This window comes from Exophiala aquamarina (assembly GCF_000709125.1).
Source record: "Exophiala aquamarina CBS 119918 chromosome Unknown aczIA-supercont1.4, whole genome shotgun sequence".
In the NCBI taxonomy this organism is placed as follows: domain Eukaryota; kingdom Fungi; phylum Ascomycota; class Eurotiomycetes; order Chaetothyriales; family Herpotrichiellaceae; genus Exophiala; species Exophiala aquamarina.
In genome coordinates, this window is record NW_013550584.1 from 2,126,982 (window position 1) to 2,143,162 (window position 16,181).

A 16,181-nucleotide genomic window follows, 5' to 3' on the forward strand; every position below is an offset into this window, starting at 1 on the left:
AGATGCGGCGGGAGTGGCCGTGAAAGAGGATTAATTTTGAAGCGGCTGGTTGAAGAACAATGAATGGATGGGCTACAAGCGACTAGCAACTCTAGAGTGTGCAGTGGCTGAAGCACTTCCTGAGACGATCGAGTATTGGAGAGATGGGGACGGGGAGAGAGTATGAGTGTGTGCGCCTGTGATGGAAGACGATGTCAACCAATAATGGCCTATGGATGTCAAGTGTGCTGCGATTTCCACAGTAATGTCAATTGATAAGCCGCGGTGGGAGGATGCCAGATGCTGAGTGTAACTAGGGAGCCGGTGCGGGCATACTCGAAGGCCATATTACCAAACCCATTGAGGAGAATGAAGAGGGTGGGAGCTTGGCAAGGGCTCTGGGAAAACTGGAGGGCAGCTGGGTAACTGGATCAGCGGGTAACGGGGACTGGCTAGGGGGTAAATGGTCCTAGGGTGTATCGGGTTCATCCTGAAGCACCCACTGTTACGAGGAGGAACTTATCGCCGACTGTTGGTCTGTTTCGACCCATACATCTTGAACCGCCAGAATCGGATACTTCTGATAGTCGTGAGAACGGAGCACCCATTGTGCTTGTCAGGGGAAGCTGGCGATGGCGATGGCGATGGCGGCGACGACCACGAGGATAACGAGAACATGGCAGTCGTTGAAAAATTAATCGAGCAGACTAATCCCACCTCTGCGTGCCCATCAGATGGTCTCTCGGAGTGTCTCTATATTAAGCAGTGAATTGTGGTGACGGCAAGAAATCAAACTGGGCATGACTGTCCCTACTTCAAGGTCAAAAGAAGCATCAGACTCTTTTTATCGTGCTAATTGAAGCCATGTGCAAGGCCACCCGGATTTGCAAAGGCCCTGCCTGACAATAACATATAAGCCGTCGGGTGGCTCCGTTAGCGATATAGTAGGGGTTGACGGGGGGATGGGTATGTCGTGTCCATTGGCATATGCAAAGGGACAGTACGGCGTACGAGGTCCATATCTGGCCTTACTTACCTGAGGCATCAGGCCTTCAACAATGAGACACCACTATGCGATGGCTCTTTTTGGACACTTGGGGGAGTGATCTGCACAGTATCTGGATCTGTCATACAAGACGTATTAATATGAGGCCTGAAGTGTCAATTCAGGCCTGATCGTGTTCGGAGCGGAAGACGACCACTACAAGTAGTTAACTACATTGTTGGTGATGCCCTGAGCTATGCGCGCCCATAGCTTGTTGCTGCTGCACCTTCACCTTCCTTGAGCGAAGCCCCTCAGCCATCGTCCTTCGGGGCCCTCGGGCTCCTGTTATCAATTCCCTGCTGGTACTCCTACCGCCTTAACTGGGTACTCCGCGCACTCTGCCAAACAGTTAGTTAATTCCAAACGCAGGTTGTCAAAGCAGATGTCTCACTAAGGATTCTTCTCCAGTAGCAGAAGTAGGTGGCCCGCCCCATACTCGCTTATATCCGCCAGTCTCTGTCAGGGACGCACCTGTTTGTTGCTTTTGCAGGCGTACGAGAAAGTGCCGGCATGGTGACACGCGTTCTAGCCCAATATGAACAGTCGCGAAGATGCCTTGAGTCATAGACTTTTGTATAGCGCTAGGCATCTCGGTTCCCTGGATTCCCTGTACTCCGTACAAGGAGAGTACTGCTCTAGAAGCGCATCAAAGACCCACGAAGCTTTGCTTCGCAAGGGTACGACCGTACGAGTAGGCTCTTCCACATTCCAGATCCCACGCCATCCGGCCCAAGGCCTTGGATTTGACTGTGTCTTGCCCGTGTTCTTGTCCATGCGTCCGTTAGCCTGTCTTGCCTGACTAACGGGGTTGGATTCATTGCGTGGCTTTGATGTAGGCCTCGCCCAAACAAAGACAATGATGTGTCCCATAATCCATACCCTGTATTCCGTGCCTGGGGCCTCGTATGTACCTTGGAATCGGTTCAACCTGCCAAACAGTCCTCTCGACAAACCCGACTAAGCAACAATGCCGCCTCGTTCCTGTTCGCCTGCCAGACAACATGGAGCATCTCGTACCTCGTCTCTGCTATCTGCTGCTGTCGCCACTCACGGAGGATTGTCAACGGAACGCTTGTGTTAGCAATTCATCCATTCCATCGCCCCATATTCGGTACTACAGACCATGCTATGGCTTAATACGTCCCCGACATCCGAGCCTCCATAAAGAGTTAAGATCAGGCCTCTCTCTTATTGCTCTCCTATTGATTCCTTCGCCTAATTCATCCATGCACCCACCCACCATACCATCCATATAGCACCCACCCCATCTTCGCACAGCGTCGACTTATGTGCATACCAGGCCCATGCTAGGTTTTGAACATACTTCCACTAACGGTTCGCCTTGCACCGTTGACCGTTCTCCTAATTAATTCTTCTCTCCTCCTTAGCTACGGAGACGTTGCTATTTTGCTCCTCTCCTCGCTCGGGCCTCCAGAAACCGCATTTTCCAATTTCTGCACGGGGCCTTGTACCTTTTCAGGAGTCACCTTCCGGAGGAACATTTCCTCGTCTTCATCAGGACACCGTCTTTCAAAGTCCCAAAAGTCCTTTCTGGCACTGCGAAGCACGGCAACAGACCTGCTATTCCTTGCTCCAGGCCCTTGTAAACATATGGTGTCGATGCTTGGCCATATCGGGAGGGGTCACTGAATTACATACTGTTCTGACGACGGGAGCCTGGACTTCACTTTTTCGCCATATCCTACCTCGCAATCTGCCTTTGCTCAATTCTACTTGGAAATCCATGACGACGGTCGTTGTGATGTCCGCTTCTCAAGGGCAGAGACAAGCTCGCCAGGAGTCTGTTGGGCAACCACAAGGCATAGAGCCTTCGAGAAAGCCGCAGCGTCGATTCCAATTCATCGACAACAGCGATGTCTCCTCTACGGGGAATAACTCCACTCAGGTTCGACGCCATGTCATGCAGGAGTACATGAGGGAGAAACGATGGGAGTCTCGTGCCAAACAAGGGGACTCTTCTGACAGTGATCTCGCTACTACTCGGAGAAAGACTGAGAAGCCAAGACCTCATGCACGAAAGCCAAAGCCTAAGAATTTGCCCATTATTGAGTCGGCGAGGTCTCAGCCTACCCATCCTACCCATCCTACCTTTGTGTCTGCTCATACACCCGCGACAGTGGGACCTGGTCATCCAAAGCCCTCTTATGCATCACAAGCATTGGCTCTCAGCGTCCCCTATCCCTCTCAACCACCACGCCTACAGAAGTTGTCGCGGAGACCCTTTCGTATCAGCTCAGACAGTTTTGCGAAACTAGCTACCTTGACTCCCGATTCGCCTTTTTCTCCTCCCTCGACTGTGCGGTCAGGAGACTCATCGTCCTCTTCTCTGACATGGAACCACACGAGAGCATTGAAGTTATCACAGAGCCCAGAACCACAAACGATACTGAGCGCAGCTCGAACTGACCCGTTCGACTCACTACCAATGCATCTGAGCGTACAAGACCAGGAACTGTTTGATTTCTACGCGAATGTTATGCCAGCCTGTTCGTACGGATTTGAGCGCAGGAGCCCCCGTGCCCACAACTGGTACCTTTCCGTTTTTATACCAGAGGCAATGAAGGGCGCCGTATGTTTTCAAAATACAATCCTGGTTCACGCGGCAAATACTCAAGCATGGGTCAAGGGACTGGCGGAGACGCCCTTAGCAATTGAACACAGGGCAAAGGCATCACAATTGCTACTCCACCACTACCAACAATATCCGCATGACACATCCGACGCCACAATATCAGCCACCTTGTCTGCGGCTGCATTAGAAGATTTTGATCCCCGCATAGAACGTCGCAAGTATGCATGGATGCATTGGCAAGCAGTCGTCCAGAAGATTCGTGACCGAGGAGGTCCGGCAGCGTTGGTCCAGCATAATCGGTTGCAGATGTTGATCAACTGGTCCGACTACATCTTCTCAGGATATAATGCGCAAGGAGCTACATTCTACTTCGATCACCAGTCGTCGCCTATCCACTCCAACCCTCAAGAGGCAGAAGCCATCGCCAGGCGCGAAATTGCACAACAATGTTCAGAGTTCATTACCTTTTTAAAATGTGCCGAACATCTCGCTCTCGTCCAAGCAGGTATGCAGCAGAACCCGGTGGCTCGGGCTCAGCAGCCAATGCGCTACTCCGTGTTCCGCCATAGAGAGCCTCTCTACAATCTTGTTGCAAGCCCAAACGGCCCAAGATATACCGAGACGGGCCAATTTAAACAGATCATCTCCAGGCTGGGAGCGTTGATCACGATCAACACTGCAATCTGGGAATACCGTCACTCGACAGACCTGAGTGAAGAGTTCTTTGTGGAGCTACTTCAGAACATCATCCACAACGACCTCCACCAACACATCTCCGTCGAAGCTTTGATACAGATATTGCTAAGTGGTAGTCAGAATCCAAATTTGCTACACACGGAACGGCCGTGGTTCGTCGGCCGATTTCTAAAAGTGGCGAAGCGACTTTCGCGTCCTACTTTCGAACGATTAAACGATGTGCTTCTCCAATTTCTGACTCTGGGGCCCAGACTACAACCTGCCATCGGAGCTTGGGAGGACGAGCTGCGTGCAGAAATATTGAATGCGCCCCTAGTGAGCTATCAATCTCGATTTATGATGGGATGACATCGCAGCCAGTGCCCGATACATAAACAGAACCAACAAAGGCCACCCACACCTCTACCAGTAGTCCCTGAGCGAACGATATGCCAAGCCGCGGTGCGAAGGAAGTATGAAGGCATGCACCTGGACCATCGCAGGTTATGAAGGTGTTACGAGAACTATTGTTCATGGAGAGGATGGACGCTATGGCAAAGATTGTTGAGGATCTGGCTAACTAGAGTCTCCTCACAAGGCTGGCCGAATTGTTACCGACCACATGTTTAGCGAATCTAGTTGTGCAGCGTCTTGAGTAGGGTTGCCCAAGGGATGTCAGGCTCTAATACTCCCAAATTTGGATTATGGTGCAATAGAAGCCCATTTTCGTGGATTTGAGGGGTCCGAAAATCCCACAAGTCCAGGAGCCTTCACGAGCAAGGGTCTTCCAAGGTGATGAGCAGTGTTCCGGGTGCGCTGGAGATGTCCTGCTCCCGCACAAATACGAGGTCAACATGGAAATGATTGGGTTCATCCACCGCCGTGGAATGACCCTGACTAACGAAGGGGCCAGCCAGCTTGGCAACGGGGCTTTCCTCGGGGGCAACGGGTGCAACCTCAACCAGATACTCGCTACTTTTCCTTCGCGGAGAACCTCAAACTCCATCAGTCCATCCATCAGTCAGCATTACTACCGTTTCCCAACCTCTCCCATTCCCATCTGTCACCTGCTCGTACAATTCGGTCACTAGGTTTCAAATCAGATGCTGTTGGTCGGCTTTTGCTGTGCTTTTGCCTGCCTAGGAGCTTTTCTCTTTGGCTATGGTGAGTCCACCGTTACTCTTCAGCCTCATGTGGGTCCTGTCAGCACCAAAATCTTCGAGGATGCCCTGGAGATTGTCCTCAGTAGGATGCTCGATTGATTGAGACAGCGATGGCTTCTGAGACAGCGGCATGCCGATACGCTCGACTGAGACTGACGCTGGCCACGATGCTGTCAACACGGTGTTCGCCTGTTGGGTGGTGGTGGCTGTTCTATGTGAAGAGGTGGAGAGCAATATCTCAATGAATGACTGGATCTGCGGGCGTCCCTTATAGGATTAAATGGTCACTAACATTATCATCGGTAGACTCTGGTATCATAGCGTCCTCGATCTCGCAGGTCGATTTTGTCGAACGTTTTGGCGGTGAAACTCTCGCGGATGATGTTGCTGGTGGTATCGTCTCATCGTTCACCGGAGGTGCCATAATTGGATCCTTGATCCTCACCCAGATGTCTGATCGGTATGGAAGACGTGCAGCTATCTTCCTAGGCTCCCTTCTGGCCATACTCGGCGGTGCTTTGCAAGGAGGAGCGGACCATGTTGCCACAGTCATTGTTGGACGGGTGATCGCTGGTCTCGCAATTGGATTGCTATCGGCCACCGTACCCAACTATTGCTCTGAAGTAGCACATCCGAAGATACGGGCCTTGCTGGCCGGTATGCAACAGTGGCAAATCGGGCTGGGGTTTGTTTGTGCTCAATGGATGGGTTATGGTTGTTCATTGGTGGACGGGCCATTGAGCTGGAGGCTTCCATTGGCTTTCCAAGTGGTGCCGGCATTGATACTCGCGTTGGGGACATGGTTTCTTCCCGAAAGTCCTCGGTACCTGGCTGAACGCGGAGACGAGACTGCCGCACGTGCGACACTGCAAAGGTTGCACTCCAATCAAGAGGTCGTGGAAAGCGAGTATGCCTTCATTCAACAGATGCTTGAGATTGAGCGGCGGTCTAGCATCGGCTGGCGTGACATGTTTCGACAGCCCTCTTCTCGCAAGCGGCTCTTGATAGCGTGCAGCATACAGCTCTTCACCCAGACGAGTGGCATCAATGTTATCAATTACTACGGTCCCCGCATCTACAGGTATTTGGACTTCTCAACGACAAGATCTCTCTTCATCATCGGCATATACGGTGCTCTCGCTCAACTGTACAACACAATATGTATCGCTTTCGTGGATCGGGTCGGCAGGAGGAAATTATTGATCCCTTCAATGATTGGAATGGGGGCGGCACTCTGCGTCAATGCTACACTGGCGCACTTCTTCATAGACGAGTCCGCGGGACCTGGAGATCGCAACTCTAACGCTCTGCGGGCGAGCGTTGCGATGAATTTTGTGTTCTCGGTGTTTTTCACGAGGTGAGTGTGCTTTTAAATTGGCAAATTAGCCGAGTGTGCCTCTCGGTGCCGTTGGCAACTGCTCCTACGCAGCTAACCTTGACACCAACAGTGTCGGATGCATCAGTTGGATATTGTGCGCCGAGTTGTTTCCAACCGCGATTCGGGCAAAAGGAACCTCTTTGTCGACATTTACAAATTGGGCGTCGAATTTGGTTGTCGCGCAATGCTCGCCAATTGCGCTCTCAAAGATGGGCTATCGGTACTTCTACGTCTTCATGGCTTTCAACTGGGCAGCGGCTGCAGTGGTGTACCTCTACTATCCGGAGACACAAGGCTACACGTTGGAAAAAGTTAACGAAATATTCGACGACATTGATCTGGGTCCGTCCAATTCATATACGAATGGCGGTGTAACAACAACGACCAAACCGACCGAGAAAGTCCACCCTGCGAAGGAGGTGATTAGCACCGTCAGTGGATTGTATTCCACAGGAAAGGCGGAGGGCATTCGGGGCGCGGAGACTTGACCCGCGTGTCGGTCACGAGCAACCGGCATGAGACCACTGGCATGGTGGGACGAGCATGCTGATCCTTATTCGTAGGCTGACTTCACTATAGGTGGGGATGGAGAATCCGGACACCTCAGAAGGCAGGTTTCCTCGGACAGATGTGCGAGTATTCTGGATCTGTCAGATAACACGTGTAATGTATCTCGCTTTTCGGTTTTCCAAGGCTCCGTGTTTATGTCGCCAAAGTCGACATCACAAGGCTCGATGTCCCGGCCATGCTCTGGATAATAACCGTATATTTCAAGAATTTCTGACCGGGGCGTACGTGGACAGCTGCGAGCATATGTACCCTGGCTGATTAGCGGTTGGATTGTGCATATTTCCAAGACGGGCAGTGGGTCAGACTGCTTGGGATTAACGTGTCACATCGACCCGTCCTAGATGTACGAGTACGATACGGCGTACGAGTACTCGTACTTTGACGAGGTGTGCTCCCCAGGTGTCGATAGGTCTCAACAAGTGTTTCAGGGCGTCCATCTCAAGACAGCCGGTTGGAGGGGCCATTCACACAGAGGCTTCTGAGTCCCCTGTTTATTGAGTCAAAGAATTTGCTTTTATATCCTCGTCTCTCGGCCTTTCGTGACCCGTGTGGCAACGTATATGTAGAAATACTTGTGCTGTGCTGAGCGTCTCTTCTTCGGGCCATTCTGAACTAGTCCAGTCCTTTCTACTTAGTTAGTAGCAAGGCGTACGAGGAGGGATTATGGACCACTGGGGAATGACTGGATTTTGGTGGGACTGCGCCTTAGTGGAACAACCACGCGAGGAGGTGGACGCCTATCTGACGCCACAAGCACCACCGATAGTCTTTGGTGGCCCATTGGTCCAACCGTGAACAGGCTTGTTCGTCGCTGCAAGGAGGCACCGCACTCTGGAACTAGAATAGGTACCATCCCCAAACTTGCCAATAACTAGTTACTCGTACACCGTCTCTGCTTGGGCCCGGGCGGCCTTCGCGCTTGGGTGCACCGAGGTTCCCAATCAAGTTGAGCTGGCGTCGAGCGATTCCAGTGCCTCGTACCACTTGGGCCAGCGTGGGCTGCATATGGTGCCTCGTACTCATGCTCCGCCCAAAAGTTCATAAGATTCGTCAACAAGCGAGTGCCCCAGGGTTACAAGCATCCAGGGACCAGGGCAACCCTATTAGCAAGTCACAACCCTGGGACACTTAACCAAAAGTCAATGCACCGCAGTAGCAGGATCGGTGTTTGCCCGCCATCCACAATGCCCTCTTGGGGAGGAGATACCCACGGTTGCCCACGCTGGCTTTTGTCAGTGGCTGTCGCTTCCAGGGGGCGCGGCCGCCATCGAGGAACGTCCCCTCGGACCCATCGACGATTCCCACCCAGACGAGCCCTTTCATGCTTAAATCGTGCGACTTTGAACCTTCTTGAGCCACTCGAGCCGCAAAGACCATTTCCATTGGGAGTCTATTTCGAATGCGGTCCATCGCATTATTCATCCTTTCCATGACGCATTGCGCGCTCTCCAACGCAACTCCTACTGGTCCATCCACCGACACCGCAGGCTCACATCCGTTGTTGCGTTGGGACTTGGGGGAGCGAGGCAACCGTGAGATCGGTGCTTCTTCCTTTCGTATTTTTGTACCCCGTTCGGACTTGGGCAACTCGTGACTCAAAATCAGATGTCGCTTCGACAGGCACGACGCCCTACTTGACTGCCAATCGATCCCTCACCTTCGCATCGCAGCTTGTCATCACCGCAAAGCCTCTCTCAACTGCGGGGCCCTCTTTCTCCGAATCTTAAGGCCGACAGCGAGTTCTTGAGACTGGAATCCCCTCCACCAAAATTTGTGATCTTCAACCTTTTTCCATGCATCACCGACGTCGGAACTCTTAGCCTGTAGCTGATCAAGCTAGGCGAATGGGCGCACCAGCGCCTTGTCTTGCACTTCGTCCCCCTTGAGGCTTCCCTTTCAATCTTGACTCAGCCCCGTATCACGATGGGCGACAACGACAACGACATGGTCACTCCGCAATCGTTGGACCCTGCCGCAGGAGACCTATCGACACATGCCGCCGCAACTTCTCAGACTGATGCTTCAGGCAACAAAGACGCAAATAATCCCTCGGACTCACGTCCAGAGTCACCCAGTGCGGACTCTCCTGACGAATCTGGTGCGAAGACCTCTGCGCCATTGCAGAAACGTCGGAGGGTGACTCGAGCCTGTGACGAGTGTAGACGGAAGAAAATCAAATGCGACGGCAAACAGCCTTGTACGCATTGTACGGTATACAGCTACGGTAAGCCCACTCCCGGATCAAGTGCACGCTCGTCGAATCTTGCTGACCTTGTCCCTGTAGAGTGTACATATGATCAACCGTCAAATCGCCGGCGAAATCCTGCCCCTCAATACATTGAAGCTTTGGAGTCACGCCTACAAAAGGCGGAAGCCGTCTTGCGCACAGTCCTGCCGACCCTTGACCTAGACGACCCGAAATTCGATGCTCATTCTATCAAGCAGTTAGTCGAGTCCGCCCGCACCATTCCTCGTCCCGAGCCCAAAGCAGCACCGGGGACACCGAAGCTCGAGGATGATGCTCAGTTGCAATCAATGGTCGATCGTACCGGTGCTCTGGATCTCGACGATACTGGAAATTGGGATTTCCACGGCCACTCTTCAGGCTACGTGTTCATGCGCAGATTTCGAGCCCAGTTTGGAGACCAACTTCTTCCTGACTTCAAAACATTAAACAAAAATCGCACCATATCTCAAGTTCTGGAGTCTCCGAGATCTGCACAATCATCTCCCTATGACTTCAACCTTCCTGCTGCGATCGACTTACCACCCAGGGAAGTGGCGATTGAATTATGTTGCAACACTCTTGATGACTGTTGCGCCTTAATGCGACCCGTCCATCGACCGACGTTCTTCAAACGGCTTTACGCACTCTACGAAACTGAACCGGAGCAGTACAACAATGAACACGTTCAGTTCCTACCCCTTCTCTACGTTGTCATGGCGGTGGGCTGCTTGTTCTCCAAGACCGAGGACGACAATACCATGCTCGATATCAAAGGCTACAAGGAGGCAACAGAACAAGGGTAAGATCGCCTTTCAGGATTGAATCACTTGTGCGCTGACCAATACCTGATAGTTACCAATATTTCAATTGCGCCAAACAAATGCTGGACATCACAGACTGCCGGGATCTGGTCTCATTACAGGCGATCGTGTTCATGATCTTATTTCTTCAATCCACCGCAAAACTTCCGACTTGCTACGCCTACGTCGGTATTGCCTTAAGAGCGTGTTGTCGCTTGGGATTGCACAGAGTCGTCTCGCATAAGTTCAATCCCATCGAACTGGAAGAGCGGAAAAGAGCATTCTGGCTCGTTCGAAAGATGGATTCATACGTCGGTGCTGTGCTTGGGCTTCCACAAATGTTAAGCGACGACGACGCTGACCAAGAGTTCCCGACTGAAGTGGATGATGAATACATCACCGCAGAGGGCATTCAATCAATGCCGGCAGGGGTATTCCCACTTTTGAAAGCAACCAACGCTTCTACTCGGTTGACACACACTTTGCGCAAAGTGGTGCGATACATATACCCAATTAAAGGTTTGGACAGTGTGTCTTTAGACCAGCGGTACACCATCAGCCACCGTCGAATACGCGAACTGGAACGGGATCTTCAAACTTGGATGGATGAACTACCTATGGACTTGAGACCTTCAGAGAGCGCTAACAAGGAATTAGCCAGGTAACTCAAATAGTCTACGGTTGAGTTGGTACAGGTCACTGATTTCTTCTTAGGGTACAACAATTACTTCGAATCTCCTACGCTCACGTGCAAATGATGATATACCGACCTTTCTTACATTATGTCTCACAGGCATGTCAAAGCAAGAATGTCGATAAGCGAAGTTTTGCTTGTGCGGCTGCTTGTATCAGTGTCAGCCGGAATATCGTTCATATCACGAGCGAAATGAAAAGAAGAGGCCTCTTGGTCGGATCCTACTGGTTTGTTATGTATACCACCTACTTCGCCATATTATCACTTGTATTCTTTGTTATCGAGAACCCTAACAGCCCTACCGGGCAAGACATCCTGAAAGATGCGACCGAAGGAAGAGAAACGCTCGCCAGTCTTGCGAAGCGGAGCATGGCCGCGGATAGATGCACTCTCAGTTTATCAGTAAGTGACTTTGGGAATCACCGTGTGGCGTCTCATACTCACAAAGTTCAGGCGCTCTTTGATGGATTGCCGACCAAGTTACAAGAGCGGCGAAATTCTACCAAACCTGTTCCTAGCACCTCTCGCAAACGACCTCCCCCCTCGGCTGAAACAAAGCAGGAGAAGCAACCAACATCGGGAGTTGCCACTCCAATCAGTCTTCGGGAGCCTACAGGCCCTCCGGCCCGAGCACGAACATTCCCCTCCGATTTTCTTGCAAAGATCGCGAAACGAAATTCGATGCCTGAAGCTCCTGTGATGGCGAATTTTCACGACGGCGTCGCCCCGCAGCCTCCTATGGCCGCCTTTGGAAGCCCTTCAACCGCTTCACCTATATCTCCAAGCCTTGACTATACACCTCAAATGGCAAATGCCCAAATCCCGGATCTCAAAAACGTCATGTTCCCAAGCGACAATCCATTTGCATATCCCAACCAACCGATAAGTACCCTCGAGTCGTCGGACGGGCAGTTTTCGTTCCAAGACTCTGGGATGGATGCGTTTCCCGGGCCCAACGACCACTCCATGTATGATACGCCAACAACAAGCGTTGGCCAAATGCCACAGCCATCACCTGCACCCAATTATGACTTTTCCTATCAAAGAGCACTGAACGAGCATCCAGGGCTGATGCACGCCTACGGTGGGACCGCCAGCCACTTTAGCACACCTTTGACAGACATAATCATGCAGAACACGTTCGCAGGCGACAACAGCCCCTCCCATTTCACCCACATGCCACATCTCCAAGACCCGATGACGACGGGGACCCCCGAGATTTCAGATCCAGGTATCTCGCAGAATTCAGACGAGTACTGGAATCGACTGCACAAGAACGACGTGGGCATGAGGACCGGCCTCACGCCCGGTGTTGAGTCGGGCCTGAACGAGTTCTACAACCCCGAGAGCTGGAGTGCAAATTGGGGCACCGGCCATCCTTTCCCTAACCCACAGTAGAGATTCGTGAGGCCGTATTTGAGGTAGTCTTGACTGGAGCTTTGGTTCGCACTCACGTCTTCGGTCGTCTTAGAGTTCTAGCGTGTATGGACATTTTGCGAGACCGGAGGAGAGGATTGTTTTTGGTCTTGGCATATGGATTGGACGTGAGCTAACTAGATGGTCAGGCCATGTAGAACTTACCTAGATGGCTACTTTTCGCACATGTCATGAGGAACATACCATACGACGTCTCCGGTCCGAGAAAGCACGGAACAGGACCAGGCATTACGGGGTTCGAAAAGGGGTCATACGGATAGTGTGATCCATAAATTTTCTTCATCTGAACTTGAGATGTTTCCTACGGCGTCGGGAGTCCCCCTGGTGGGTTTATTGCATGAAGGCTAACGGGCAGCTTTGATAAGTGCTGTTTGCTTGCTTGTTGAGGACGAGGAGGAATGTGAAGGAGGTCGATTAGTCTTGGTAAACATGATTTTCAAGACCCCCAGCGTACGTGACGAGATGGTCGTCCTGGATGTCCAGCCAATACGCGCCGCGCAGTAACTCAGCCAGTTACAGTGGAGGGGCTCACCAGGGACTTCGGCAGATATACATAGATGAGAAGCGATACGTGGATGTGAATAAATACTATGTGAATTTCACCGTGATTTATGATCAAACTTTGGGGTGGTGGGACTGGGATGAGTGGTAGAGAGGCCTGCTCCTTATTCTGAGTGGGCGCGGGTGCCGGGAGGGAGGGCATGCATTTGAACGAGATACTGCGATCGTTTGATACAGTGAGTGCGCCTCCTCCTTGTCTTCTGCGTTTGTCGACATGCCATGTTCACGCCTAGGTACATAGATAGGCTCGTGCACTTGTTATAGCTTATTGTCTGGTACAGTGTGACTCGACACGCTACGGGCCACGTTGATAAGTGTGCGGTGCTTTAGTCTAGCAGAGAAAGGACACACACACACACACACACACACACACACACACACACACACACACACACACACACACACATTCATTCATTCATGGGCACATTTTACTATTTTTCTGAAATTAGGACTCAATGTCTCGCATTACACTCTGTGCGTAGCAGCGTAAGTAGGTCTATCGTACGAGTAGGTGTAAATACCAAAGAGGAGAGAACAGAGGTTACTAGCAATTGGCAGGTAATTAATGGGTGTTGGAAACCGGCATCTCTCTCGGCCGTCTCCCGTCTCACTGCCCTTACTTGTTGTGGCTCTCTGGCCAGGATCGGGTATTCATACAGAGAGGTCCTGGCATCTCACGGACATTGATTTCGCTTGCTGTAGGGAGAGGATGTCTGAGAAATTACAGGGAACTTATTCAGAACAGGGTGACAATTGACGGCTGCCGTTGTGATTACTTCTTGTTGCAAAGACCCATTCGCTGCGATGTGTCAAGATGCATGAGGGGACTGAGGGTGGTGTCGTGAGATTGGGTTCTTTCCAATCTGTGAATGCATTATTGAGCGCTTATTGCCCTTGATTCAGGGTGCGTTGGCCGATGATTATTATTACCGTCGCGGAGCTCTTGTGGTGGGTCGTGTTTGAGGAGGGCCTGATCGGTCTTGACGCCATGTGCTGCGACGTCTCAGGCGGGTGAGTTCAGGCTTGAAGCCAACTTCCAAGAATTTCCGCTCCCAAGCAAAAGAATGACCATGCAGCTTGACCTGTTGTATGCTATGACATAGAGCAACATGCACGTTGGGTGTTGGCATACGTGTCCTCTGTTTAAAGTGACTTGGCATGAAGGGGAGGGGACGGGAATGGGATGTCTTGGAAGGTGGCAAGGCTGGGCATAACTCGGAGGAGGCTTGGAGTCTTGGGAGTCTTGGTCGCGAGGGAGGAATTTCTTGGAGTCTTGGGATTCTTGGATTCTTGGATTTTCTTGGAAAATACGGGGAGGGAGGTGGGAAGGCCTTGGGACTTCGCCAAGGATGGGAGACTGAATTGGTCGGAGGGAGGAGCTGACGTCAATTTGATTTCGTTGTTTTTGATGCGGATTGTGGATTGAGCCAAGTTTGAGGGAGGAGTTGCTTGGTGGTCCACGTGGGTTCTGCACATACCTAATGCGTCGAGGCCTTTCAATCTGGGGGTCAAGTCCGAAGTTGGCTGAAGTATGCATAATATGGCGGTGAGATTGATCCTCCTTTGAACGTGGGCACCGGGCAACGTGGCATGTTGATATGATATGTGATATATCGGACAACCTCGTTGAGCTTCCAAATGAGGTTGAATGTGAATGAAGCACCAGCGATGGGATCCAAGCTGCCGCACCGATGAGGCCGTACTCTGGAATTCTGAGTGCATCTCATGTTCTTGGAGGGTGGCATACGGTCGAACGCCATTACGAGCGCAAAAGGTGGGATAAAGCTGGACGGTCCACTTAGGGACATAAGCATCTGCAAGGCGGGAGAAAGGAAACGGAGGCACCGAGGCATGAATATGCACACAAGAAATGAGAAGCAATCGTGGCAAGCCATAGCCGGAGTACAAACGATGGTACGGAGTACCCGTACTACGAGTCACACGCTGCTCTACCAAAACCATCAGGGCATCAGAAAACGTGGGTGTGTGGAGGACTTCGTCAGGTTGCATGATGTGCCGATCTGACGCCGAGATATGCTCCTTCCTTTGCCACCCATCGCTTAAAGGAGTACGTGAACGGTTGGATCTCATGAAACTCCCAGGGCCGAGAGGGGCGCCCTTCGTACCAAGAACTGCGCCCCCTAGCAAGGACCTGATCTTGCCAGTCGAAGGTGTCACAATCCAAGAAGGTTCAAGCTGGGCATCCCGCTCCTGCTCCCAAGAAATGTCCAAGAGCCCAAGACATTCCGACCTCAAATTTGAGCATATCCCTGGGCATCCTTGGCCAACTTCCACCCAACCTTCTCCGGCCAAGTGAACCGACGCAGATCAGAACTCCGTCCAGCACGCCCACCAAGCACACAGCAGCCTGCGACACTCGATAGAATAACTGTTACAATCACTGTTCGTAGCGATCTCGTATCACGCTGACAGCCACAATCAGGTGTTATTCCCGAATCGGTGCAGGCAAGGCAGGTGCCCCACATGTGTTGCAGCAACCTCAAGTCCTTCCCAGCAATAGCGGCTTGGCCAAACCCCTTGGCGCCAATCAGGTCTGGGCGCCCAGCCCGCTGACGAGGAAAAGCCTTGGCCAGACGTGACACTGACTCTGGAACTCAGCGGTGCCCGTGGGTGCTTCCATTCCCTCTCGATTCCAAGTCGCTCAAGTCTCTGCGCATGTCTTGTCTCCGTCTTGTCTCTCCCTTCCGGCACCAGACAAGCTTCCAAGTTAATCTCAACGAGTCAAGCTGGTCAAATTGTCACCCCATTCCCATTTCCATTTCTCCCTGCGACCGGTTGCCCAGTGGCCCATTAAATCATCACAACGCTGGCACACACTCCTGTGCTGCGCTCCCTCTTCTACCCGCCCTTCGCCATTATCAATCAGTAGTCCAGTAGTAGTGGTGGGCTGTGGATATCAGTTCCCCCGCCAGTGAAATCACCTCGCAATTAATTCCAGTAGTAGCAGTCCTTTTCCTCGTGGTTAACCCGATCATATCACCCGCCCCCTCCCCCTCCATTTGCTTCTGTCCTCTATCCTCCTTCTTCCACCCCCCCAT

The 16,181-nt window shown here is 51.8% G+C and overlaps 3 protein-coding genes across 3 annotated transcripts; all 3 read left to right on the forward strand.

The window, feature by feature from the left end:
* Positions 1–2,786: 2,786 nt before the first annotated feature.
* On the forward strand, positions 2,787–4,661 carry A1O9_05869 (uncharacterized protein; the record flags this gene model as incomplete). The annotated part of the gene is made up of 1 exon (XM_013405083.1): positions 2,787–4,661. The coding sequence occupies one exon, from the start codon at positions 2,787–2,789 to the stop codon at positions 4,659–4,661; it is 1,875 nt and encodes a 624-aa protein (XP_013260537.1).
* Positions 4,662–5,700: 1,039 nt separating this feature from the next.
* Positions 5,701–7,321, forward strand: A1O9_05870 (uncharacterized protein; the record flags this gene model as incomplete). The annotated part of the gene is made up of 2 exons (XM_013405084.1): positions 5,701–6,798; positions 6,842–7,321. 2 exons carry the CDS (start codon positions 5,701–5,703, stop codon positions 7,319–7,321), a joined length of 1,578 nt encoding a protein of 525 aa, XP_013260538.1.
* A 2,005-nt stretch (positions 7,322–9,326) lies between these two features.
* On the forward strand, positions 9,327–12,522 carry A1O9_05871 (uncharacterized protein; the record flags this gene model as incomplete). The annotated part of the gene is made up of 4 exons (XM_013405085.1): positions 9,327–10,429; positions 10,483–11,091; positions 11,145–11,526; positions 11,578–12,522. The coding sequence occupies 4 exons, from the start codon at positions 9,327–9,329 to the stop codon at positions 12,520–12,522; spliced, it is 3,039 nt and encodes a 1,012-aa protein (XP_013260539.1).
* Between the last annotated feature and the right edge of the window lie 3,659 nt (positions 12,523–16,181).